The sequence below is a fragment of the Melanotaenia boesemani genome, chromosome 7 (assembly GCF_017639745.1).
Source record: "Melanotaenia boesemani isolate fMelBoe1 chromosome 7, fMelBoe1.pri, whole genome shotgun sequence".
NCBI lineage: Eukaryota > Metazoa > Chordata > Actinopteri > Atheriniformes > Melanotaeniidae > Melanotaenia > Melanotaenia boesemani.
In genome coordinates this window covers 1401771-1426689 of record NC_055688.1, presented here as the reverse complement: position 1 = coordinate 1426689, position 24919 = coordinate 1401771, and the positions used below count along the sequence as shown (strand labels likewise).

General features: G+C 43.3%; 1 protein-coding gene and 1 long non-coding RNA gene across 2 annotated transcripts in view; one reads left to right on the top strand and one right to left on the bottom strand.

Annotated features, from left to right (window-relative positions):
• The window catches only part of rnf130 (ring finger protein 130), a 43577-nt gene extending 23952 nt beyond the window's left edge, over positions 1 to 19625 (top strand). Inside the window, exons 3-9 of the mRNA XM_041989326.1 lie at positions 5910 to 6101; positions 13091 to 13341; positions 13419 to 13490; positions 15831 to 15913; positions 17102 to 17198; positions 17286 to 17472; positions 17573 to 19625. Of these exons, the coding sequence (XP_041845260.1) occupies positions 5910 to 6101; positions 13091 to 13341; positions 13419 to 13490; positions 15831 to 15913; positions 17102 to 17198; positions 17286 to 17472; positions 17573 to 17685 (995 nt within the window). The 3' untranslated portion in view covers positions 17686 to 19625. The remainder of the gene's footprint in view (positions 1 to 5909; positions 6102 to 13090; positions 13342 to 13418; positions 13491 to 15830; positions 15914 to 17101; positions 17199 to 17285; positions 17473 to 17572) is intronic.
• Positions 14150 to 14849, bottom strand: LOC121642567. The gene is made up of 3 exons (XR_006010915.1): positions 14671 to 14849; positions 14495 to 14542; positions 14150 to 14255 (listed from the first exon to the last, which is right to left on the bottom strand). It is a non-coding gene; the product is annotated as an uncharacterized LOC121642567 (long non-coding RNA).
• Positions 19626 to 24919: the final 5294 nt, after the last annotated feature.

Genomic DNA, 24919 nt, shown 5'->3' with positions numbered 1-24919 from the left:
TTAAGGACCACGACAACCGGAGCGGGACGAACCGAACAAACAGTAAATAGGACAGTTTGTACCACCGACATGTTTACTCGGGCAACGCCGCAGCAAATGACTCCTGCGTGCGGCAGGAAAAGCCAGTGTGATATGCAGCATATACACACATGTAAATAGTTATTTTTGCTCTGCTGTATTCACTATAAAAAAATAAATGACTTTGTAAAGAGTCTGAAGTTTTCAGTTTGTGTCTGTCAGATGTGCTTTGGCCACATCTATAAAATATTAGCTAATAAAAATATTGAGTAGTTATTAACTTATCACAGCTATGAAATATTAAATAATCCATCTTTGGTCGCTACATTTTAAGTCTTATCCTGGGTGTAAATTACATTAGTTTATCAACTTTATAATATGCTCCATATCACAGAACGAAGTTTATCATGTTTAACCAAGATCTGACACAAATACACACCTGTAAACATTTCACCACCCTTTTATATTTTTACCTTCATATACGCTAAATCTGTGTGACCATGTCCTCATAATTCTAAACCATAACTCAGTCACAACCAACCCTCCAGTGACGGATTACTCCTTCACCTTTCTACTGATGAGTCCATAAAACACACAAAGCTTAAAGCAGATGATGAGATCTTTATTTTGCATGAAATGATGCATTTTCTATGGAACATTTTCTCTTTAAATGTGTACATCATGTATACATGTATGTTCTGTCTGTGGAACTTCCAGAACATGATGCTTATTATGAAGAGGTGTGTAGTGATTAGCTGGAAGGCAGGAGGTGAAGCATCCAGGCTGTTCTCCATCTCCTTCAGTATCTGCAGCAGGTGGTTGTGTCCATCCTCTCCAGTGCAGCTTCAGGCGGCCACAGATGTATTGAAATGTCTCCCTGGACATACAGAAATTCTCTATCTACTGCTCATCGGTAAAATTGAGAACAACCTTTTCCCACTAGTTATCAGCTTTGCTCCGGACCAGCCGGACGGTGAGGAGTTCAATGAGCTGCAGCAACGTCTGAAACAGAACACGAGTTACAATAAACCCGCCGTCTGAAATATTTACTTATTGTAATCTGCTCAACGCAGACAGTAGAAAACCATCTGAAATGTTTACCCATAAGACACGTATACAATCGGCGCATGTTTAATAAGTTAAACTTACACGTCGTCTCCTTTGTCTGCGGCGGATCTCCTGCCGCTGGATTCTTCATCTTCTGACTTTTAGGAGCCTTCCAGCCTCGACGTGAGACGCCTGATTTTATAGTCCATCAGTAACATCTCCATCAAGCAGAGCATGAACACTACGATCTCTTTGTTCTCCATATTAGCTTGCTGTGTTGTTTTGTTTTTAGCTGGTTGTTTTGTACACACACACATCACTGTCGCAGACGTATGCGTCACATCGGTCCCGCTACCGCCCCCAACTCATGTGCGAATGCAACATGAAACAGTTCCCCTGGAGAAGGACCGTTCTTAGAACTAGGACAGTTATTAGAACTGCGTTCTTAGAACTTCTGTGTCGGAATGCGCCTATGGTCCTTAAAGGTCAGCTGGTTGTCTACCATGACACCAAGATTCCTGGTAGAAGACGTAGACACAAGCGTGATGGAGTCAAGCTGCACGCTTATCTGTGGCAGTAAGGAAGGATTGTCTGGACAGACAATAAGCTCGGTCTTGGACAGATTTAGCTAAAGGTGGCGATCCTTCATCCATGCGGAGATATCAGCAACATGCTATAAAGAAAGGAAAAACTGAGTGTCATCTGCATAGCAGTGGTAGGAGAAACCATGAGAGTTAATGCCTGCACCGAGTGAGGAGGTGTATAGTGAAAAGAGAAGAGGGTCAAGCACTGAGCCCTGAGGCACCCCTGTTGTCAGCCCATGTGATCTGGACATTCCCCCTTGCCAAGATACTTTGAAGGATCTTCCTGTGAGGTGTGGACCTCTGTGAGACATGGACTGGGAGGATTTTGTCTGGCTGGTTTGACATCAGAGGACAGAGTTTGTCCAGAGAGGAGGCGAGAGAGGAGCAGAGTGTTTCTGTAGCCTCATTAACAGACTGTAAGAAGTCTGAGTGGGAAGGGAGGGTAGAGTAAACCTCATCAGACAGCTGTGTAGGTCTGAGGGATCTCAAGTTTCTGCGGTAGGACACCATTTTTGGAGCCGCTTGAGTGACATGAGGAAGGAAGACAGAGAATTTAACCAGGAAGTGGTCTGAGAGGTGCAGCGGGGTGACGGACAGGTTGGCTGTGGAGCAGTTTCTGGTCAGTACCAAGTCAAGAGTATTACCAGCTTTGTGTGTTTGAGGAGTCTGAACCAGTTTGAGATTGAAAGAGTAGATGAGAGCCAGAAAGTCAGTTGCTGTGGTTTGTCAATGTGAATGTTCATGTCTCCCATGATGATTAGTGGTGTGTCATCATCAGGAATGTCAGAGAGAATCGTGTCCATTTCAGAGACAAACTCATCTATACTGCCACCCGGAGGCGGTAAATGACCAGAATGTATGCAGTGAGACCTTTACTGTGTGATACTCAAGTGATGAGCAGGTAGTCATAGGACCGAGAGAAGTAAAGTTCCACTTTTTAGAAATAAGAAAGCCCGTTCCACCTCCTCGTCCAGCTGAGTGAGGTGTTTGGGTAAATTCTTCATTGACAGAAAGGGCAGCTGGTGTAGCTAAGGCAGGAGGTAAAACATCCAGGCGTTTCTCCATCTCCTTCAGTATCTGCAGCAGGTGGTTGTGTCCATCCTCTCCAGTGCAGCTTCAGGCGGCCACAGATGTATTGAAATGTCTCCCTGGACATACAGAAATTCTCTATCCACTGCTCATCGGTAAAATTGAGAACAACCTTTTCCCGCTAGTTATCAGCTTTGCTCCGGACCAGCCGGACAGTGAGGAGGTTCAATGAGCTGCAGCAACGTCTGAAACAGAACACGAGTTACAATAAACCCGCCGTCTGAAATATTTACTCATAAGACACGTATACAATCGGCGCATGTTTAATAAGTTAAACTTACACGTCGTCTCCTTTGTCTGCGGCGGATCTCCTGCCGCTGGATTCTTCATCTTCTGACTTTCAGGAGCCTTCCAGCCTCGACGTGAGACGCCTGGTTGTATCGTCCATCAGTAACATCTCCATCAAGCAGAGCATGAACCCTACGATCTCTTCCTTCTCCATGTTAGCTTGCCTTGTTGTTTTGTTTTTAGCGGGTTTTGTTTTGTTGTTATGTGGCGCTAAAGTCACACGTCACTGTCGCAGACGTGTGAGTCACATCGGTCCCGCTACCGCCCCCAACTCATGTGCGAATGCAACATGAAACAGTTCCCCCGGAGAAGGTAGTTCCTAGAACTAGGACAGTTATTAGAACTGCGTTCTTAGAACTTCTCTGTTGGAATGCGCCTAATGCTCAGAGACAATGCTCACAACACTTCCGTGTCACATGCTCAACACGTGATCGAGCAGACGGCTCGAGCATAACATCCCTACCTGTGACTCGACACATAGAAATTATGTTCTCATAGCACCAATGAAAAGTCCTCTAATAACTGGAGAGGTCTGTCTCTTTTTGTTCACCAGGAACACCTCTGCTGTGGTTCTTTCATTTTTGTGTCCTTCTGCTGGGGTCCGTCTCTTTTTAGAACTATTTCTGCTCTATGCCAGAGGTGGATATAGAGCATTTTGCCAGTCTTCTATATGAATAATTTGGTCCGTTGGATGCGCACCCTGACAGAGTAAACAGAGCAGTACGACTAAAACCAGTGATGAGCAGGACGTGGAACCCTCAAAAAGGAACAAAGGAGCTGCAATACTTTTAAAGGCCGAACAGTCTACTGCAACAGCCATGCAAATGTAAGGGGCCTGAAAGCAGGAGGGCAGTGCTGTCTGACAGAGACGTACGTAGTTACGTATGTAAAGGAAGCCTAAATGGGCCTGTAGTGTTCCTAGTAACACCCTGCTGTGATCCGGCCTGTCAGCAGTGTTTTATGTTTTATGAAGCTGTAACTGCTGGAAGCTCTTTTAAAAAACTCTGTCCATGGAAAACCTCCAGACAGAACCCGAACAGCTGTAGCACTGCTTGACACCATCATTTTGCCACGGTGGGAACAGTTTCCCCCTGGCCTCCCCCCGCCCAGTATGAGGACCGCGACCCACGGCCCCCTCCCCAACAAGACACGAGAGCAAGGCCTGGTAGGACTACGACTCTGGCACTTGCTGATCTAGTGGAAAAAATATCTGATGCATTGATAACAACGTCCTGTAGAGTGTTCTTAGATCTAACTAAAGCTTTCGATACAGTTAACCATGAATCATTACTTAAAAAATGTGTAGGTGTGGAATCAGGGGTGTGGCTATCTCCTGGATTAAGAGCTACTTAGAGAATAGATGTCAGTACATTCACATTGAAAACACCGACTCAGTTACTGACAATGACCACTGGTGTCCAGCAGGGGTCAGTGTTGGGTTCGTTGTTATTTATTCTTTATATTAATGATTTATGCTTAGTATCAAAAACATTGCATTTCATTTTATTTGCAGATGATACTAATATCCTTAGCTCTGGCAAAGATTTAAAAAAACTAATGGACACAATCAAAAATGAACTAAATAAACTAAAGTGTTGGTTTGATTCAAACAAATTAATTTGAATTTAAAGAAAACTAAATTTATCATATTAACAAATTGTGCTGTTAATGTGAACATAAAACTGAAAATAAATGATAAAGAACTCAATAGAGTGAATGATGTAAAATTTCTTGGGGTAACAATAGAGAATAAGTGAAGCAGGAAACTACATATTGATCATATTAGAGCAAAGTTGTCCAAATCACTGGCAGTGTTATACAAAGTCAAATAAGTCTAAATAAAAAAACCTTATATCTCTTGTTTTGTTCCTTAGTTTTGCCTTACCTGATGTATTCTATTGAAGTGTAGGGAAATACCTACAAAACTAATTCAAATCCCTTGTTCATAATTCAAAAGAGAGCAATTGGAATTGTTAATAAAGCAGATTACAGAGAGAACACAAACCAGTTTTCTGTTAAATTAAAAACATTAAAGTTTAAAGATTTGGTCGACTTTAAAACGGCTCGTTTAATGTAGAGAGTAAAGAATAATTTGTTGCCTGTAGACATCCAGGGCTTGTCGATCTAGGAAGGTACGATACGTTTACTTCTGCCTGTGTAAACTTTAAGTTTTTTTCTCTTTTACATGAATGTACGTTGTAGATATATATTTATTGTAAGAAGATGTCTGAATAAACTTCAAACTTCGTAATGCAGCGTTTGACACGAGAACACTTTTAAACTGTCACAGCTCTGATTCCTTTAACTTCATCAGCTACGACATTAATGGTGCTGAAGGAGTAACTTTGTGCTTCGGTCAGAACCCGACCACTTCCACCCGACGCACTAGTGCCGGGGACGGCCGGCGCTCGGCAGCCACATCTCCCTCGTTGGGTCGGGACCTCCTTGTCCTCACCCACCCAGAGGTTGGTCCTTCATTTCTGGTCCAGTGTGTGACCTCGGGTCTGATCTTCCTCCTCCAGCTGCAGACACTCAGACGGTGGGAGGAAAATCTATTTTTTATTCATTTTTTTTATTTTTGCCTCCACCTTGAGGTCCAACCAACTTTTTCTTTATTAACTCCACCAAGGCAAAGTCAAGTATTCGGAGGTTTGTCTGTCTGTCTCTCAGCAACATAACCCTTGAAGTTATGGACGGATTTTGATTAAAAGTTTAGAAACAAAACACAGAAATGAAAAAATGAACCAGTGAGATGGAGATGTTTACGTGATTGATTCGGGTCATCAGAATGTTTGCTGATGAGGCTGAATCCATTTTCTTTCAATGCAACTTGTTTGAGCATCCTGAATACACAGTAACCATGGCAACGTTGTGTCTCCTCAGTGGTGGACCGGCAGGGCTGTGATCCCAACACTCGCTTCCTGGTTCCTCCTCGGAGCGTCCACTGGGTGGCGCTGCTGCAGCGGGGAAACTGCACCTTCAAGGAGAAGATCCTGAAGGCAGCGGCTTACAACGCCACTGCGGTCCTGATCTACAACAACTCCACCGACAAGACCGTCAAGATGGGCCACGAAGGTCAGAGTCCACCACAGACCACATTCACTCAGACAGACCAGAGACCAGCAGACAGACCTGAGGCCAAGCCCAGAGACCAGCAGACAGACCTGAGGCCAAGCCCAGAGACCAGCAGACAGATCTGAGACCAAGCCCAGAGACCAGCAGACAGTCCTGAGGCCAAGACCAGAGACCAGCAGACAGACCTGAGACCAAGACCAGAGACCAGCAGACAGACCTGATAGTAAGACCAGAGACCAGCAGACAGACCTGAGGCCAAGACCAGAGACCAGCAGACAGACCTGAGACCAAGACCAGAGAACAGCAGACAGACCTGAGAGTAAGACCAGAGACTAGTTTTTCAGAACTCTGACACAGAAGGAGGGCAGAGGCAGAGGAAGGTCTAAGTGATCTGTGGCTTCAGGTCTAAATATAGACAAGCATCATTATTGATGAGGTCACAGTGACCTTACTCTGTGTGCGTGTGTGCGTGTGTGCGTGCGTGTGTGTGGTGCAGTCAGGATAATTCATCCTGACTGGGACTGAATATTTAATTCAAACAGAAAATAAAGGAATAAACTGGGGTCCCTCATTTCAGGAAACAGCTGTTTTGTTCCGGTTCTAAGCAGCGTAAAAGTGAATATTTGGACTGAGTACTTTTATACTTCATCACAGTCTATACTCTCTAAGACAATCATTCTCACTCTCAAATTGAAATTGCATTTTTACTTCACAGCAAAATGAAGTGATTCAAGGAAAATCCCCCAAAACTGGATGATAAAGGGCACAAGAAATGGAGAATTGTTGTGACACAAGATCCCATGAAAGATGTGTGGTATGATCAGGTGAATAAACATAGATGTGAGGCACGTTATTAGTTTTAAGGTGCATTCACACCAGGATAGTCTGCTAGATTTGGTACGATTGGAGATTCGGTTCAGCTGGGGTGCAGCTTTCTTCAGACTGAGTTTGCATTCACGCTGCACTACTCAGCCGAATCAGAACTTTTAAATAATGTAGTCACTGGCAGGGGCTGTGTTGCATCAAGAATTACTGAAGGAGAGATAACCATCGAAGAAGAAAACTTCTTCATCTATTGTTTAATGCAGAACAACTTCTGTTTCCATCACATAAAAGCAAAACATGGAGCCTCGTCATATCCTGGCAGTGTTGGGTTAAAGAGCGTTGGGTTCGAGTCGTATTTCCAGTGACTTGAGACTCGACTTGGACTCACAGATTAAGACTTGTGAACTTTTATTTGTTATGTTTTGTACATGATCTTCTTTCTGTCTGATCTCCTGTCTGCTGTCTGTGTTGCGTGCGGTCATATCTCCAGACTTAATGTTAACGTAACTCCACACAGACTCGTCTGCATGTGCAGTCAATCAAAACACTGAGGATGAGCACATCTGTTGCTACAGCACCGCTGTAACTTCTTGGGTATTAAAAACTTAATAAAAAGGGACCAATATAAGAGCTGCAAACTGCAACATCTGTGGTATAAAAATGCAGGACTCCGGTTTCACCACATCCACCTTAAAACACCTGGAGAGGTCCCTGTAATATGAAGCTAATGTTAGCATCTATGTTAGCAACTAGCTTAGCGCTGCAGCGGTGTAAACGTTAGCTTGTTACTAACTTTGTACTAAAATAAAGTTAACAGATTGCTCCACTGAATGTGTTCAGAAGAAGAACGAGACGTTTACACATTAAACTGGGATCAGACCCACTTTAACAACATGGTTTTACTGGGTCTGTTTGTTAGGAAAGTGCAGCTGTTGTTGGTTAAGGAATGTGAGGAATAATTATTGGACCTGCAAGTTTTGGATCTAAATTATTTCAAATATTTTTTTCAGTTTTAAAAAGTTTAATAATTAAAATTTTCTGTACAGTTATTTCAAGTCTTTAAAACAAAATATGAAGTCTTGCAGTAGTGCAGGGATCACCAGCTGTGGACCTGATGAGCCACTGTCCTGCAGATTTTACATGTTTACCTGCTGCAATAAGATAAGATCCTTTATTGATCCCACGGTGGGGAAATTCCACTGTTCCAGCAGCTCAAACACAAAGTAAAAGACACATTAAACAACAGACAAATTAAAGTATGTACAATAAATAGTAAATAATAATAGAATAGAAAAGAATAGAAATACTTTATTAATCCCTTTGGAGAGCCCTCAGGGAAATTTGGGTACCAGTAGCAATACAACACCAACAGTAAAGCAGGACAAGCACAAGACACAATATATACAGGTACAAAGCAAAATAGAGGCAAATAGAATGCAATAAATATAACAATAATAACAATAAGATAAGTTAAATAAAACAATATAAACAAGCATTGCACACAGTAGAGGTGGTACAGATTCCCAGTTCACTATTGCACGTATAAGTTATTACAACTGTTTGTATGGGTTATTGTGCATGTGTTGTATCAGGCGGACTGCACACCTCCCTCTCCCCCCTCCTTCTCTCCCTCCTGTCTAATGCAGAGTTGTACAGTTTGATGGCTCGGGGGACAAAGGAGTCTCTGAGCCGGTTGGTCCTACTCTTGGGGAGGAGCAGCCTGTTACTGGTCAGGCTTCTCTGTGCACTGATGACAGTGTGCAGAGGGTGACTGGCATCATTCACAATAGCCAGTACTCTTTTTAGTGTTCTCCTCTCTGCCACTGTCACCAGGGAGTCCAGCTTCATGCCAACCACAGAGCCCGCCCACCTGATGAGTTTTTCCAGCCTGTTAGCACACCTTTTTGTCATGTTACCCCCCCAGCAGACAACAGCATAAAAAAGCGTACTAGCCACCACAGACTGATAGAACATCCACAGGAGTTTCCTGCAGATGTTAAAAGATCTCAGTCTTCGCAGGAAGTACAGACGGCTTTGGCCCTTCTTGTACAGGTGATCTGTACAGCATGTCCAGTCCAGCTTGTTATCCAGCCACAACCCGAGGTACCTGTAGTTGTCTACAATCTCCACCTTGTCGTCCCTGATGGTCACTGGACGTGGTTGTGGGCTGGACTTCCTGAAGTCAATAACCAGGTCCTTAGTCTTTGAGGTGTTAAGCTGGAGATGGTTCATCTGACTCCAGGTGACAAAGTCACTGACCAGATTCCTGTACTCGTCCTCTCCATCATCCCTGATACACCCCACGATGTGTCATCTGCAAACTTCTGGATGTGACACAGCTCTGAGTTGTAACAGAAGTCTGAGGTGTAGAGTGTGAAGAGGAGGGGGGCCAGCACCGTCCCCTGGGGTGCTCCTGTGCTGCTAATAACAGTGTCAGATGTGGTGTCCTTTAGCCTGACGTACTGCGGTCTCTCTGTGAGGTAGTTACCAATCCAGGACACCAAGCAGGGGTCCACCTGCATCTCCCTCAGTTTGTCCAGAAGCATCAGGGGCTGGATTGTGTTGAAGGCACTTGAAAAATCCAAGAAGAGGATCCTCACTGTGCAATAATAATAATAATAATATATATATATATATATATATATATATATATATATATATATATATATATATATGTATATATATATATATATATATATATATATATAATATTATAATATAATATAATATATAATAATGTAATAATAGGAGAAAAAGAAACAGCCTCACCCAGTTTGATGTGCAGTGGTGAGGTGTTATTACAGGTGAGCATGGATTTATAGAAGATATGAATTAACCGTATGAGTAAATGAGTGGAATGAAAAAAAAACAAAGTGCAGCTAGAACATCAGTAAACATCAGACCTACTGAGATATGAAGACGTTTGGTGCAGTAACAGCATTATAGTGCAGCATTAAACAGTCTGATGGTGTTTGCTACGAAGGACCTGCAGAAGCTCCGTCCTACACCTGGAGGTCTGAGTCTGTTACTGAAGGAGCTGCTTAAGGCCCACAGTCTGATGCAGAGGGAGGGAGGAGTTATCTACCAATACACCTGAGTCAGGTTACTGATGGCTCATTAGGAGGCTTGTGCAGAACTTAACAAGCTGTCATTTAGATCAGGTGTGTGGCTGCAGGGAAATGTCTAAAACCTTCAGGACAGGTGGTGATCCTGCACTAAAGTGCAGCATATTGACCCTCCTCCCTACATTCAGGAATAAAATGCTCTCAACTGGAGTTTTAGTATTTTATATTTCTCTGTTGGTCTCGATGGATTTTGGTTCACATTAAAAACTCTTGGTTAAGTTATGTTAAGAACACATTTACTAATCTGAATACATTTCCATCTTGATCTACAGGTTTTTAGTAAAGTAAAGAAATCATCCAGAGGAGAGGGACAGAGCATTTAAAGCTGAAGATCAGAGCTGTTACTAACTGCCGGTAGATAAAGGTTGAAATACGAGTTTTAAATTCCTTGGATTATAATGCATCTTCTAAGTGGACCAGACGGTAGATTACTCATTACAACTAAAAGTGACTTGAGACTTGACTTTAACTTGAGGTCAAAGACTTGAGACTTGACTTGGACTTGAGGTCAAAGACTTGAGACTTGACTTTAACTTGAGGTCAAAGACTTGAGACTTGACTTGGACTTGCAAAAAATGACTTGTGAACATCTCTGGTTGAACATATTTCTATCAAGACTTACACCGTTCTCTTCCTCATCTGACTGGAGCCATTTCTCCTATCCAGAGCAGCCCATCGTCCCACACACACTTGTGATTTGGTCGTTATTACCCACAATGCCATGCACTGAACCCACAATGCACTTTACTTTGTTGTCAGTTTCCTGTATTTGGTCCACTTAAAGCGAACAGAGATTCCTATTTGTCTGCTTCTTTAATCCAAATCAGAGTTTGTTTCATAATTCCCCAAACGAAGCGGACTTTCCCAGCAAACGGACTACGATTCGGAAACAAAGGGTTGGTGTGAATGTGGCCTGAGTGTCACTTATATTTCCAGAGGATGTCAGAGCCTGGTAAATATGCATCTTGTAATCTGCTTGGAAATCAGAGAAAGTGAGAGTGTGAGGAGAAGAGAGCGAAGAAAAAACAAAGCAACAACAACAAATGTTAAACTGAAACAGAGTAACCAGGCAACCAGCTGCTACACCTGGAAAGAAACCTAAAGCAGACAATCATCGAGAGCACCTATATTAGGGCAAACTGAGAAAAACATGAGTAGCAGCACCTCAGCAACAAGTAAAGAAAAACTTTAGCTGTTGGTGATTAAAGCTACAGTGGCTGTATATGCACCCTGCTGAAGGACTGGTTCCCTCATGAGCTTGAGCCTTTGTTTCCCCTCAGATCAAACATGTAACTTAGTAATATTCTAACTAGTGTAAAACTTGAGCATCAAGGTGAGCTTTAAATCAACAAAGCTTTAGTTCCATGACATCCACTAAGCTCCCAGCCAGACCATCACTCTGCTTGCTATGATGCAAGTTTTTTTTAAAAAAAGAAAGAAATCATTGTGAGTAGGGCTGGGCGATATGAACCAAATCTTATATCTCGATATTTTTCACCTGAATCACGATATACGATATATATCTCAATATTTATATATTTTTTGTCAAGTAACCAAAGAGACAGTTCTAATATACAGCCTTCAGTGCTAAATATACTTTTATTAAGGATCAGCAGCACATGTGCATTAAAACAGCTGACTGAAATTAAATACGTTTATATTAAATTAGTTGCTCCTAAAACAAAATAAATTAAAAATACTTTTCAATGACCATAACAAAAATACAGCTGTGCAAAATGCAAAAGAAAAGATGCTTTTAACTCAAAACAAGCTATCTCGATATGAACGATATTCCCTCCTTCTATATTGCATCTGATAAAGTCTCGATATATTTGAAAATCTCGATATATTGCCCAGCCCTAATTGTGAGAAGTGTTGGAGTGGAAGAGATGGCCGTTCTTTCCATAGATGCATTTCTTTAGCAGTCTTCAGGAATATTTCTCCAGGGTCCTTGAAGGACTTTCCAAAGCTCTTCTTTGGATGTTTCTGCCTTTTGTTCCATTCTCTGTCCAGATGATCCCACACTGCTTCGGTAATGTTGAGGTCCGGGTTCTGATGAGGATCCATCCGATCTGCTGCCTCTGATCTTCAATCCAGTTCTTGTGTCAAGTGACACGCCTCTGCCTTTTCTCAGTTTCCCTTCCTTTAGGTTGGCTTCTTTACAGCCACGTTTCCATGGAGACCATTTCTGATGAGGCTTTGGCCAACAGTAGTGGATCAGCTGAAGGTCCAGATGCATCTCTCAGGCCCTGGTTCAGGTCTTTGCTGGATTTATTATAATTTCCTCACACCATGCTGAGATATGCCAGTTTTTCAGCTAACAGCTCTTTAGGAATCACCTTGTTGCTGCTAAAATCCTAATTTCTGTCAAACCGTTTAATCTTTGCTGTTTTCAGAGATGAAAGTGAGATGGGAGCAATGATGCGTGTTTAGTCTGCTTCTTTGCTTAGTTGTCTGCTTTGTGTCGACACAACACTGGTTGTGAGGATTGATGATAAACTAAATGAAGGTAAATTATAAGTTAACCAAGAGGAAGAACTATCAGATGATACGAGTGTGAGTGTACTGATTCAAGTTCAACTTTATCCAGAACATTTCAGTAGACAGAACTCGGAGCGATGGTCATTCTCTGTTAGCACAGAGAACAGAATGATGTCATTTTGTTCTGAGGTTTGTTCTCGACACATTACAAGCAGAGACTTGTTCTCGTGTGACTTCTGAGAACACTTGTTTGATTGGTCGGAAATTTGAAATGGGCGTGGTTAACGTGGAAAAGATAAAGATTCAACAACCATGCCAGCATAAAGGACGCTGCTGATGATGTTTGACACAAACAGACCGATTTACATACGTAGAGGCAGCAGAAACGACGCTTCACATGTTCAACTTGATAGAAACAACTACAGGTGTTCACACCTGTCACAAAGGTGTATACACAGCTGGTTCTAAGAACTGTTTCAGTATCAGAAACCAAAACTAGAACCATGTCAGTCTGGCGTTCTGGTTTTGTTCTGGTCCTTATTGTGGTTCTCTGCGCAGGTACTGGTGACATAGTGGCAGTGATGATCACAGAGTCGTACGGTAAAGAAATCCTGGCTCATCTGGAGAGGAACCTGACGGTCCTTGTCTCTGTTGTGGTGGGTCAACGTGGTTCCACCAAAAACATCAACCGCGGCTCGCTGGTCTTCGTCTCCATCTCCTTTATCGTCCTCATGATCATCTCATCCGCCTGGCTCATATTCTACTTCATCCAGAAGATCCGCTACAGCAGCGCACACGACCGCAGCCAGGTAACCTGAGCTCTGTGTCACCTCATGATCGCACCACTGTTCAGGTGAGGAAATCTAACGCCCCCTCGTCTCTGCAGCGCCGCCTCAGCGATGCTGCGAAGAAAGCCATCGGGAAGCTGACGACAAGGACGGTGAAGAAAGGAGACAAGGTAAGACCCTGCCAGGACGGAACCCACAACCTCACTGACCCACAACCTCACTGACCTAGAACCTCACTGACCCACAACTTCACTGACCTAGAACTGCACTCACCTAGAACCACACTGTCCTAGAACCTCACTGACTCACAACCTCAGTGATCTAGAACCTCACTGACCTAGAACCACACTGATCTAGAACCTCACTGACCCACAACCTCACTGACATAGAACTACACTTACCTAGAATCTCACTGACGTAGAACTGCACTGCCCTAGAACCACACTGACCTAGAACCTCACTGACTCACAACCTTACTGACCTAGAACCTCACTGACCTAGAACCACACTAACCTAGAACTGCACTGACCTAGAACCTCACTGACTCACAACCTCACTGATCTAGAACCACACTGGCCTAGAACCTCACTGACCAAAACCACACTGACCTATAACCTCACTGACCCACAACCTTACTGACCTAGAACTACACTGATCTAGAACCTCACTGACCTAGAACCTCACTGACCCATAACCTCACTGACCCACAACCACACTGACTTAGAACCTCACTGACCTACAACCTCACTCACCTAGAACCACACTGTCCTACAACCTCACTCACCTAGAACCACACTGTCCTAGAACCTCACTGACTCACAATCTCAGTGATCTAGAACCTCACTGACCTAGAACCACACTGATCTAGAACCACACTGACCTAGAACCTCACTGACCCACAACCTTACTGACCTAGAACCACACTGATCTAGAACCTCACTGACATAGAACCTCACTGACCCACAACCTTACTGACCTAGAACCACACTGATCTAGAACCTCACTGACCTAGAACCACACTAACCTAGAACTGCACTGACCTAGAACCTCACTGACTCACAACCTCACTGATCTAGAACCACACTGGCCTAGAACCTCACTGACCAAAACCACACTGACCTATAACCTCACTGACCCACAACCTTACTGACCTAGAACTACACTGATCTAGAACCTCACTGACCTAGAACCACACTGACCTAGAACCTCACTGACCTAGAACCTCACTGACCCATAACCTCACTGACTCACAACCACACTGACTTAGAACCTCACTGACCTACAACCTCACTCACCTAGAACCTCACTGACTCACAATCTCAGTGATCTAGAACCTCACTGACCTAGAACCACACTGATCTAGAACCACACTGGCCTAGAACCTCACTGACCCACAACCTTACTGACCTAGAACCACACTGATCTAGAACCTCACTGACATAGAACCTCACTGACCCACAACCTTACTGACCTAGAACCACACTGATCTAGAACCTCACTGACATAGAACCACACTGACCCACAACCTCACTGACTTAGAACTGCACTGACCAAGAACCTCCCTGACCTAGAACCACACTGACCTAGAATCTCCCTGACCTAGAACCACACTGACCCACAACCTCACTGACTTAGAACTGCACTGACCCAGAACCTCACTGTCCCAGAACCTCACTGACATAGACATAGAATTTTCCGTGATGTGAGGTTGAATGGATAGTGTTAAGAACTGATGGAGGTGGTGAGAAAGTATGAAAATGTACACAACCTGTGGGATTTAAAGCCAGGAACACCACCGCCCTGCTAAAGTCTCCATGAAGCACATATACACACCTGTGGCTACAGGTACGCTAACTGCTAATCCAGCGTGCTGCTAACAGCATCCAGACAGAAACAGCAGGAATATTTCCACCAGGAGGAGGAAAACTCAGAGCTGGTCAGTGATGAACTCTCCGGCATCGACAGGAAGCAGGAAGTTATTCCATTAATGCGACGACTGGATTCAAATTAAAAGAAGCTGCGCATCAGGCAGAGAGTACTCTAGAAACACGAAGCATAGTTATTACTCTTCCACACAAGGATATCATCTATCCTATCATCTGTCACTATTATTCGCCTTTCCAACACAGCGTTAGAGCCATCGTCATGTTTGTCAGTGAAATGCAGCCATGATCTGGATCGCCTTCCTACAGCCAACACGTCTGTTTATTTAGTCAGACAGCTGGACAGCACCTGGCAGGACCGATAGACGGCATCCAGGTGCACGACTCCGGGGTTTTGGAAGATTTAGAACCGGTTCCTGAGTGGAACCAGGTTTCGATTCCCATCCCTACTGACCCAGAACCACACTGAAACCAACACTTTTTGCTAGATGAGATTGTGAATTTAACATGTTGTTTATCCTGTGTGTGTGTGTGTGTCTGCGTTGCGTGTGTGTGTGTGTGTGTCTGCGTTGCATGTGTGTGTGTGTGTTTGTCTGCGTTGCGTGTGTGTGTGTATGTGTGTTTCAGGAAACTGATCCAGACTTCAACCACTGTGCTGTTTGCATTGAGGCGTACCAGCTGAACGATGTGGTTCGAATTCTGCCGTGCAAGTGAGTCTAACCAGACCCAAACCCAGACCCAGACCCAGACCCAGACCCAAACCCAAACCCAGACCCAGACCCAGACCCAAACCCAAACCCAGACCCAGACCCAGACCCAAACCCAAACCCAGACCCAGACCCAGACCCAGACCCAAACCCAAACCCAGACCCAGACCCAGACCCAAACCCAAACCCAGACCCAGACCCAGACCCAAACCCAAACCCAGACCCAGACCCAGACCCAGCCTCAGCCCCAAACCCAGACCCAGACCCAGACCCAGACCCAAACCCAAACCCAGACCCAGACCCACATGTCAGAACATGGAGGAAGCATGATTATTTTTGTGGGTTTGGTTCTGACGTTGGTCTGGACCTCCTTTTTGGGTTTCTTGGGTTTTTAGTCTGCTCAGACTATCAGTCTGATGATCTAAATAACCCAAACCTTGTGTCTGCAGCTGATCATCATGTCCAGGTGAACCACCGTTCTGATTAATACACCTGAGTTTGTCCGACTGTTTGAGTCCAAATGTAAGCTTTGACCAGACTCTTGGACCAGACTTTTCCACAAACACGAAGCTGAGTTTAGGGAAAGCCTGTTTTATTTTAACAAGTCTGGCTCCTCTAAAGAGTTCCACTCCATAATCATGTCGTAAATTAGTCCCAGCTGAGTTACCATGGTAACTAGTGCTGGAGAACAAGACTAGACCAGACTAACTGTGCAGTTTTAAGTCTTGTCTCAATGTCCAACAGGTCTGAACGGGTTATCCTAACAGAGCTTTCCATCAGATGAACTCTGGACTCATCATGTAACAAGAATAATAAAGTTTATTTAAATCACATTACAACATTTTCATTGTTTCTAGAGTAAATAAAAACATCACAATGAGTCAAATATTTCAGTCTCCAGGTGAGTCAGCAGGTAGGATTTCAGTTCAGCCCCAGTTTCCAGTCTGGGGAAAGAGAGGGATCTTTCTGCAGATGAAAGAAGTCAAGTTCAGGTTCAGGAAAACTTGAGTGAAATCATCGTACTGTTAAAAATGAGTGGGCTTCAGAGAGAAACAGGTTCATTCGGGTGAAGGCAGGAAAATCAGGAAGATGCGTCATATTAAGACCTGTGTCTCTCAGCTGTCTCAGCTGTGTCTCTCTGCCTGTTCTGGTTCTTAGCTTTTAACATGAGACCACCTGTGTCTTACGCAGACATGTCTTCCATAAAGTCTGTGTGGACCCCTGGCTGAACGAACATTGCACCTGTCCAATGTGCAAACTCAACATCCTCAAAGCTCTCGGCATCATGGTGAGTCCTCGCTGACATCGCCAGCTGCAGGCCAGGTGTGTCTGAAGGACACCTGAATGAAACCGTGTGTCCTCTGTCTGTCGTCAGACCAGTCTTCCCTGCGTGGACAGTGTGGTATTGGATGTGGAACGTCTGGGTGTCAGTCAGCCATCTGGCAGCCAGAGGGCGCCACTGAGTGACAACAACCAGCCGTCCATCAGCCTGGAGCCGCTTAGCCCCCCCCACACTGAGGCCACGCCCAGGACACCTGCTGACATCACTATTGCCGTTACGAGTAAGAAACTACCAGAGCTACTCTGTTCCTGACCCTGATTTCTAACTAACTTCTTCCTGTTTCCTTGTTCTGTGTTGTTCATGTTCTCCTGGTTCTCTAGGTGGTGGTCACTTCTTCAACAGGAACTCGGTGTCTCCTCGCAACATCGTCTGTGAGATGGAGCTGCCGGACATCCAGGCCTCACTCGATCTCTATGATGACAATAAGTCATGAGTCTCGTCGTCATGGTTACAACCCATCTACAGCACCGACTCACCTGCTGGATGATGGACAACCTTTACTGGACCCGGGGAGTTTTCACAGAGCCTTTCCTGTGGGGATGTGTGGTGGTACTGGGAGGAGTTCTGATGAAAACACCCTAGATGTCAAACTGTTGTTGAATCTACCACAACTTCTTCAGACTAAACACATCCTGGTCTTGATCTTCATCTGAGTCCTGGTTTGGTTCTTGGTCTCAGTTTAGACTGGTTATTTGTGCTTTTATTTCGGTTTAAGACAAAAACTGCATCCTGAAATCCAGAACCATCTCCAGTTCAGGAACAACAACATGAACCACAATCTGTTGTGTAGCTGGAGTTGATGTTAGTGTTGAGTTCCTGGGAAGGTTCCAGAGCTTCAACCTGTTCTGACAAAACCATAAAAGTGCTCTTCTTCCCAAGTTTTCCCAGGTTCGAATCAGGTTCTGGGTTCCTACAAGTTTTATTTTCTTGATGTGTAAAACATTTGAGTAAACTGTTTCCGGTTTCCTGATGAGTTTTCTGGAAACTTTAAGGAGATCTTAAAAAGTTGAATTTCTGTCCTGGTTAACTCGCGTGATTTGGATCTAAATGAGCCATGAAGTAGTTCCTGGGAATGTTTGCTGGTGCCTAAAAGCTCGAAGGACTTCTTTCAGTTAAAAACACATGTTCTTATAAATGTCCCTGGTAAAGTTCCTGAGTGCCTAAAAGGGTTCCTGGACTGGTTTCTTGGAGTCTCACTTGGATTTTTCTGTTCCTGGAAACATTTTAGAGCTTTTCATGGCTTTCTGGAAAAGTTCCTGATCAAAAAGGGATTCTGAAACATGTCTGCAGTCCAAACAAAGTTCATGTGTTCTCAAAAATTCTACACATAGGTTCTTCATATGGTTCCTGTCATTTTGACTCCTTTTTTCCTGGAAAACAGGTCAATTGTTAGACCTGCACTTAGATGGACCTGACAGCTGGACCAGAACCAGAGCAGACGTAAAGAACCTGGACTAGAAAAGTTCCTGTCAGTGTTTTCTGATGTTCTATGTTCCGTCATCATTACTCAGTCTCTCAGCATTATTAATCTGACCTCCTGATTGGCTGATTGATGATTGCATCATTAACAGGCTCTCAGAGTCTGGGGTCTATGTTCAGACCTGGATCAGGGCCTCATGTCTGTAAATACTGACTGAGCTTCCTCTCTATCATCGTATGGAACCAGAGGATGTCCTGGATGTAGACCGGGACACGGATCCCTGCAGGAAACAACCATATGGACTTTAACTCCCCAGTAGAGAAAAAAGTTTCTCTGTAGAACAAAGAGACGTTAGATTTAAAGTAACCGTCCAACATGTCAGAAACCTCTGATGTCTGGAACGTTCCTCAGTTCTCCGACCTCTGACATAACATGTTTCCTTCTCTGACTCTTGCTCAGAGGACGAGACGATGGGTCTGGTCTGGGATCTGGTTGGCCCAGCTTACCACCAGGTCTGTGGACCTCTGCTGGACGAATGGGGTACCATTCTTCCAAGACCTCTCAGCTGTTGAGCAAACCAGTTTGTGATAATTAACTGAGGCTGTTTTTGACATCAGAGGGTTTCCCGTAGTGACGGACTGCTCCTTTAACGTGTATTAAACAGCTTATTAATTAACCACCTGTAATCATTCACTATATAAACAGTGTTATTATACCATCTATAATCAGACTGATCAATCAATATTATCTCTAAAGTGACCTGAAGATGTCCTGAGGGACGCTCAGCTGCTGTCCTCGTCTGTCCTCTCTGTCTGTCCGTCTGTCCCTGTGTCTGTGTCTGATGGTGATGATGATGATGATGATGGAGGTGGATCTGTGATGCTTTGAGTCCACTGTGTCTTTACTGCCTCAACATCAAGTGTCATCATTAAACTTTCTTTATTGTGTTTAAATCCAGTCTGAGTTCGTTTGTCACCCTGTGGTCTCAGCAGGAAGTTAAACCTGCTTCTGTCTGGGTCTCTTCCTCCTGGTGAAGGTCTTCATCAGTGGGATCTGATGGGTCAGTCAGGGGATGGAGACAGATCAGTTTCAGGACCTCAAAACTTTGCTCTTGATGCTGTACCTTGGCACCTCCCAGTCTGAAACCTTTGGTCTTCCAGTGTAAGGGCAAATCACCCTCTATACTGAGGAACCGTTTGTTTTTAGAGTGTAAAACAGTGGTCCTCAATCCTGGTCCTCAGGACCACCTGCCTTTTATGTTTCAGATGTTTCTAACTCCAGCACATCTGATTCGAATTCATTGAGCTGCTCATCAAGTTCTCTGCCAACCAACTTAAGATTCAGGTGTTAAGATACTGAAACATCTAAAACGGGGTTAAGGAAACCTGGTTCTCGAGGGCCATTGTTCTGCAGGTTTTAGATATTTCCCTTCTCTAACACGTCTTGTTCAAACTGGATGAATCCAATAATCAAGTTCTGTACAGTGACTTGTTAATTTAAATCAGAGACACACCTAAAACTCACAGGACAGCATCCCTCGAGAACCAGGGTTCCCCAACCAATGATCTAAAACAATTGCATTGGGTCCCGAGGACCAGGATTAAGACACATTGGTTTAAAGAACCTGGTTCTTTTAGGGTGCATTCACACCAGGATAGTCTGGGCGACTCGGTTTGATTGGGTGGGAAATTCCCAAAAATTTTGCACCTCCATTTGGTTTGGTTTGCTTTCACACTGCACGTTACTGAAGTTGACCTAACTATCTGGACAACATGCAGTTACAAGAACTGCTGCTAGGGGGTGATATTTCCCCAACGCCCACTGACTAACAAGAAAGAAGAAGAAAATCCAGCTCACTGATTGGCCAGGACTGAAGGCAGTTTGTTCACCAAAGTTAAAACACCAACAAAAAACTGAAACCATACTGCAACACCAGGTTTATGCTGTGTGGTTTCAGTTTTTACTTTGGAGTTGAAACCTAATGCAGTTTCACCAGAATGTGTCCAGAACCAGTGAGCTGGATTTTCTTCTTCTTTCTTGTTAGTTAGTGGGCGTTAGGGGAAATATCACGCCCCTCGCAGCAGGAGAGTCAGCCAGATGTCCATGTTGTAGCTCTACATCACTTCGTGTCCTTCATCCTCTGGATGGTCTGTTTGCCTTCACACTGTCAGCAGACTGGACCAGAGTTCACTTTCAAGTGGACCAAGACCCTCAGTTTTCAAGTGGACCAGACCACACTTCTTTGGTCCATACTAAAGTGTGAAGGCGCATTCACACTGCTCCAAATGAACCAAACACTGCCAATCTGAATGCACCCTTACACACCGGTTCTCTCAGACTGGAACATTAGTTCCTCTGGTCTAAGCCGTAGTACCCCCAGACTGGAACCCAGGTCTTTTTTCTTCTTTTTTTTTAACCTTTATTCATTTTATTAACCCAATCCATCCTCTATATAAGCTACTTTTAACACAAACTAAGAAAAGAGGACTAGTTTCTGCTGATTTCTTTTTGGAGACCTCTTACAGTGATTTATCAATTGATAAAATGTGGAGACGCGATAATCCCAATCTAGACTCTGATTTTAACGTCCGGTCAGGTGTTAAGGAGGCTTCTCGCAACCAGGACCACCAGCAGATCCACTTTAGCTGTATACACAGGACACATTTGATTTCTCACAAGCTCCACTGTATGCATTTGATACCTGATGCCTTGTGTCGTTTATGTTCTATAAAAGCTTGTGCAACCTTTTGACACGATGTGGAATTGCCCTCCAGTCTCACAGTTTTCATCTAAAGTAGCATTTAAGCTGTCTGATTTGGTATCGGTGACCTTTCCTGGGATTCTTCCTGCTCTTCTGCTGAATGGCCTATCAGAATTAAGTCTTATACATGTGTACTTCTGTCTGGCCTGATGGCTGCCAAAAAGTTGATTACATTGCAATGTCCATCAGACGTTTTTGGATGTTGTTTATTTAGAACTATCAACTGCTAGAGTTATTGGTGCTATTGAGACTGCTGTAAGCAGTTGGCGTGCGGGAGCTGATTCATTTAAGAAACTTATAGAATTAATTCCCAGCTTTGGTTGTATATTTGTGTATTTGCTGAATAAAACATTTGATCACAAAAGATAATTAAAGAGTTGTGGTAAGCAGGGGTTTTACCACTTAAGGTTTTATAAATAAACTGATACCAATGGATCAGTTGACGGGAATGACTGATGTTTATGTAATAAGAGAATCAGAGTGATGGGTGCTGGGTCAACGAGTCCATAACGAATCTATTCACAGCTTTTCTTCTGTCAACGTGGTCAACGTGATCAAGCTTCCAAAGTATTTACAGTTCTGGCCCAAAACCAGTTTGTCCCCTCCCCACTTGGCACAACTAACTTCTTCAGTATTTTATTTTATTTTACTTTAAGAAAACATATTCCTTAGTAGTAGAATTAGTTAGAAATAAATATCAAAGTAGACTAGAGAAAATATAAGTTATAACTACCAACTCAATAAAAACTGTAAATAATTATAAATAAACTATAAATACAATACTGAGAATATTTAAAATACTCATGTTGACACCTTCGTCAATGTTTTTATTTTGACATGGACCCCTGTGAACCACCAGCTGGAGGAGATGGACAATCAGTAGGGTTTTTGTCCCTGATCCTGCATCACTGGGCTCTGAGATGAGGGGACAGGAGGAGCGTTTGATGCTGCTGAAATGGAAATATCTGTAGAGGATTTGCAGGGATGGATTCAGAGATCTCAACAGTGCATCTAAAGAGTGAAGCGGCCCATGACACTGCTGGATATTATGGCGTAAGAATAAAAGAACATGATTCCAATCATAAAAAGGATAAATCTAACAGATGCTATACTCTACATGTTTGTTATAAAATGATATTTTTCTGAAATGCAAGTTAGATTAGATTCAGCTTTGTTGTCTTTACAGTGAAATGCTGATGGGCAGAATGCAGGGAGAAGTAAACCGCAGTAAAATGTATAACACTGGAACGCTAACTTATGGAGTATATGAGTACTTCAACCCCAATGTGAACTTTATCTCTATAAATATACTTTAGACAATGTGAACTATAACACACACACCTAGACTTACAACTAAAATGATATATTTTAGTGGGATGGAATAAGAACAGCATTGCCAGAAGCACGGTGGTGGCAGCATCATGATGTGGGGATGTCATCAGCAGGGAAACTGGTCCAAGGGAATGATATATGGAGGTAAATAGAGGTAAACGCTGGAGGAAAACTTGAGTAAGGTTCAGAGGAGAAAGTGGAGCTTGACCAGCCTGACCAGAGTATCCTGGTTTAACTGGTTTCATGAATGCCAAGCCAGGCTGAGCAAGAGCAACTAAGTCAAGCCAGAAGTAAATAATCTGTGTGCACATTCATGATTTTATTCCAAGTTTGAGGAAAATGGAGTTTGAAAGACACCTTACTGAGCTGATTGGGAGGTGCTCATAGTCCGTGATACAGAGCAGATTACAGAGAAAGAACAAACCAAGAACTTTTTCACTGCTGATGAAGTACTTCCTCAGCTGTTTGCAGATCATCATTTGGTATGCAAAAGAGATAAATAAACTCGGGTTCAACATTTTTTTCATTGTATGTCTTTATCTTTAACCACTTCCAAGCAACAGGATTTTGAGTTCCTGATATAGAAATTTTACATTTTCTTTAAAAACTTCAGTGCCTAAAGGGGTAAAATGGACAAATGAGATGTACACATAACAACAAACAGTGTTTGTTCATCTATTTATTCTATATTACTGAGGCAGAAAATGTCTGTGTGTCATGTCTGTACATCACACATCTGCAAAAACTAATCCAGCTGTCAGAGGTGAAAAATCAAATATTATAAAACTGCAGAAGGAAGATTTTCATGTTGGAATAAAAAGAGAGAACCCTGAATAAACTGCTGCCAAGCCTTGACCATCCACACGTAGTCTGAATGTTGGTTATCTTTAGTTAAAGATAAAGGCACAGTCTTAATGCTTCAGAGTTAATTCTTCAGTTAATGCTAGTAGTAATAGCAGACAGCTAAATAATTTAGAGGATTCCCGATTGCATTTAAAGTTCACTTGGCTAATAAATTACAGGGTGTGTAGAATTATTAGGCAAGTTGTATTTTTGAGGATTAATTTTATTATAGAACAACAATTATGTTCGCAATGAACACAAAAGACTCATAAATATCAAAGCTGAATATTTTTGGAAGTTGGAGTGGGGCTTTTTTAGTTTTAGTATCTTAGGAGGATATCTGTGTGTGCAGGTGACTATTACTGTGCATAATTATTAGGCAACTTAACAAAAACCAAATATATACCCATTTCACTTATTTATTTTCACCAGGGAAACCAATATAACAACTCAAAATTTACAAATATACATTTCTGGCTTTCAAAAACAAAACAAAAACAAATCAGTGACCAATATAACCACCTTTCTTTGTGAGGACACTCAAAAGCCTGCCATCCATAGATTCTGTCAGTGTCTTGATCTGTTCACGATCAACATTGCGTGCAGCAGCAACCACAGCCTCCCAGACCCTGTTCAGAGAGGTGTACTGTTTTCCCTCCCTGTAGATCTCACATTTGATGAGGGACCACAGGTTCTCTATGGGGTTAAGATCAGGTGAACAAGGAGGCCATGTCATTATTTTTTCTTCTTTTAGACCTTTTCTGGCCAGCCACGCAGTGGAGTACTTGGATGCGTGTGATGGAGCATTGTCCTGCATGAAAATCATGTTTTTCTTGAACGACGCTGACTTCTTCCTGTACCACTGCTTGAAGAAGGTGTCTTCCAGAAACTGGCAGTAGGACTGGGAGTTGAGCTTGACTCCATCCTCAACCTGAAAAGGTCCCACAAGCTCATCTTTGATGATACCAGCCCATACCAGTATCCCACCTCCACCTTGCTGGCGTCTGAGTCGGAGTGGAGCTCTCTGCCCTGTACTGATCCAGCCACGGGCCCATCCATCTGGCCCATCAAGACTCACTCTCATTTCATCAGTTCATAAAACCTTAGAAAAATCAGTCTTATGATATTTCTTGGCCCAGTCTTGACGTTTTATCTTGTGTGTCTTGTTCAGTGGTGGTCGTTTTTCAGCCTTCCTTACCTTGGCCATGTCCCTGAGTATTGCACACCTTATTATTATTATTATTATTATAACGGATCTGAGATCTGATGCTCTGACGCAATGACGCAGCGTGCATTAAAGGCGTGGCCTAA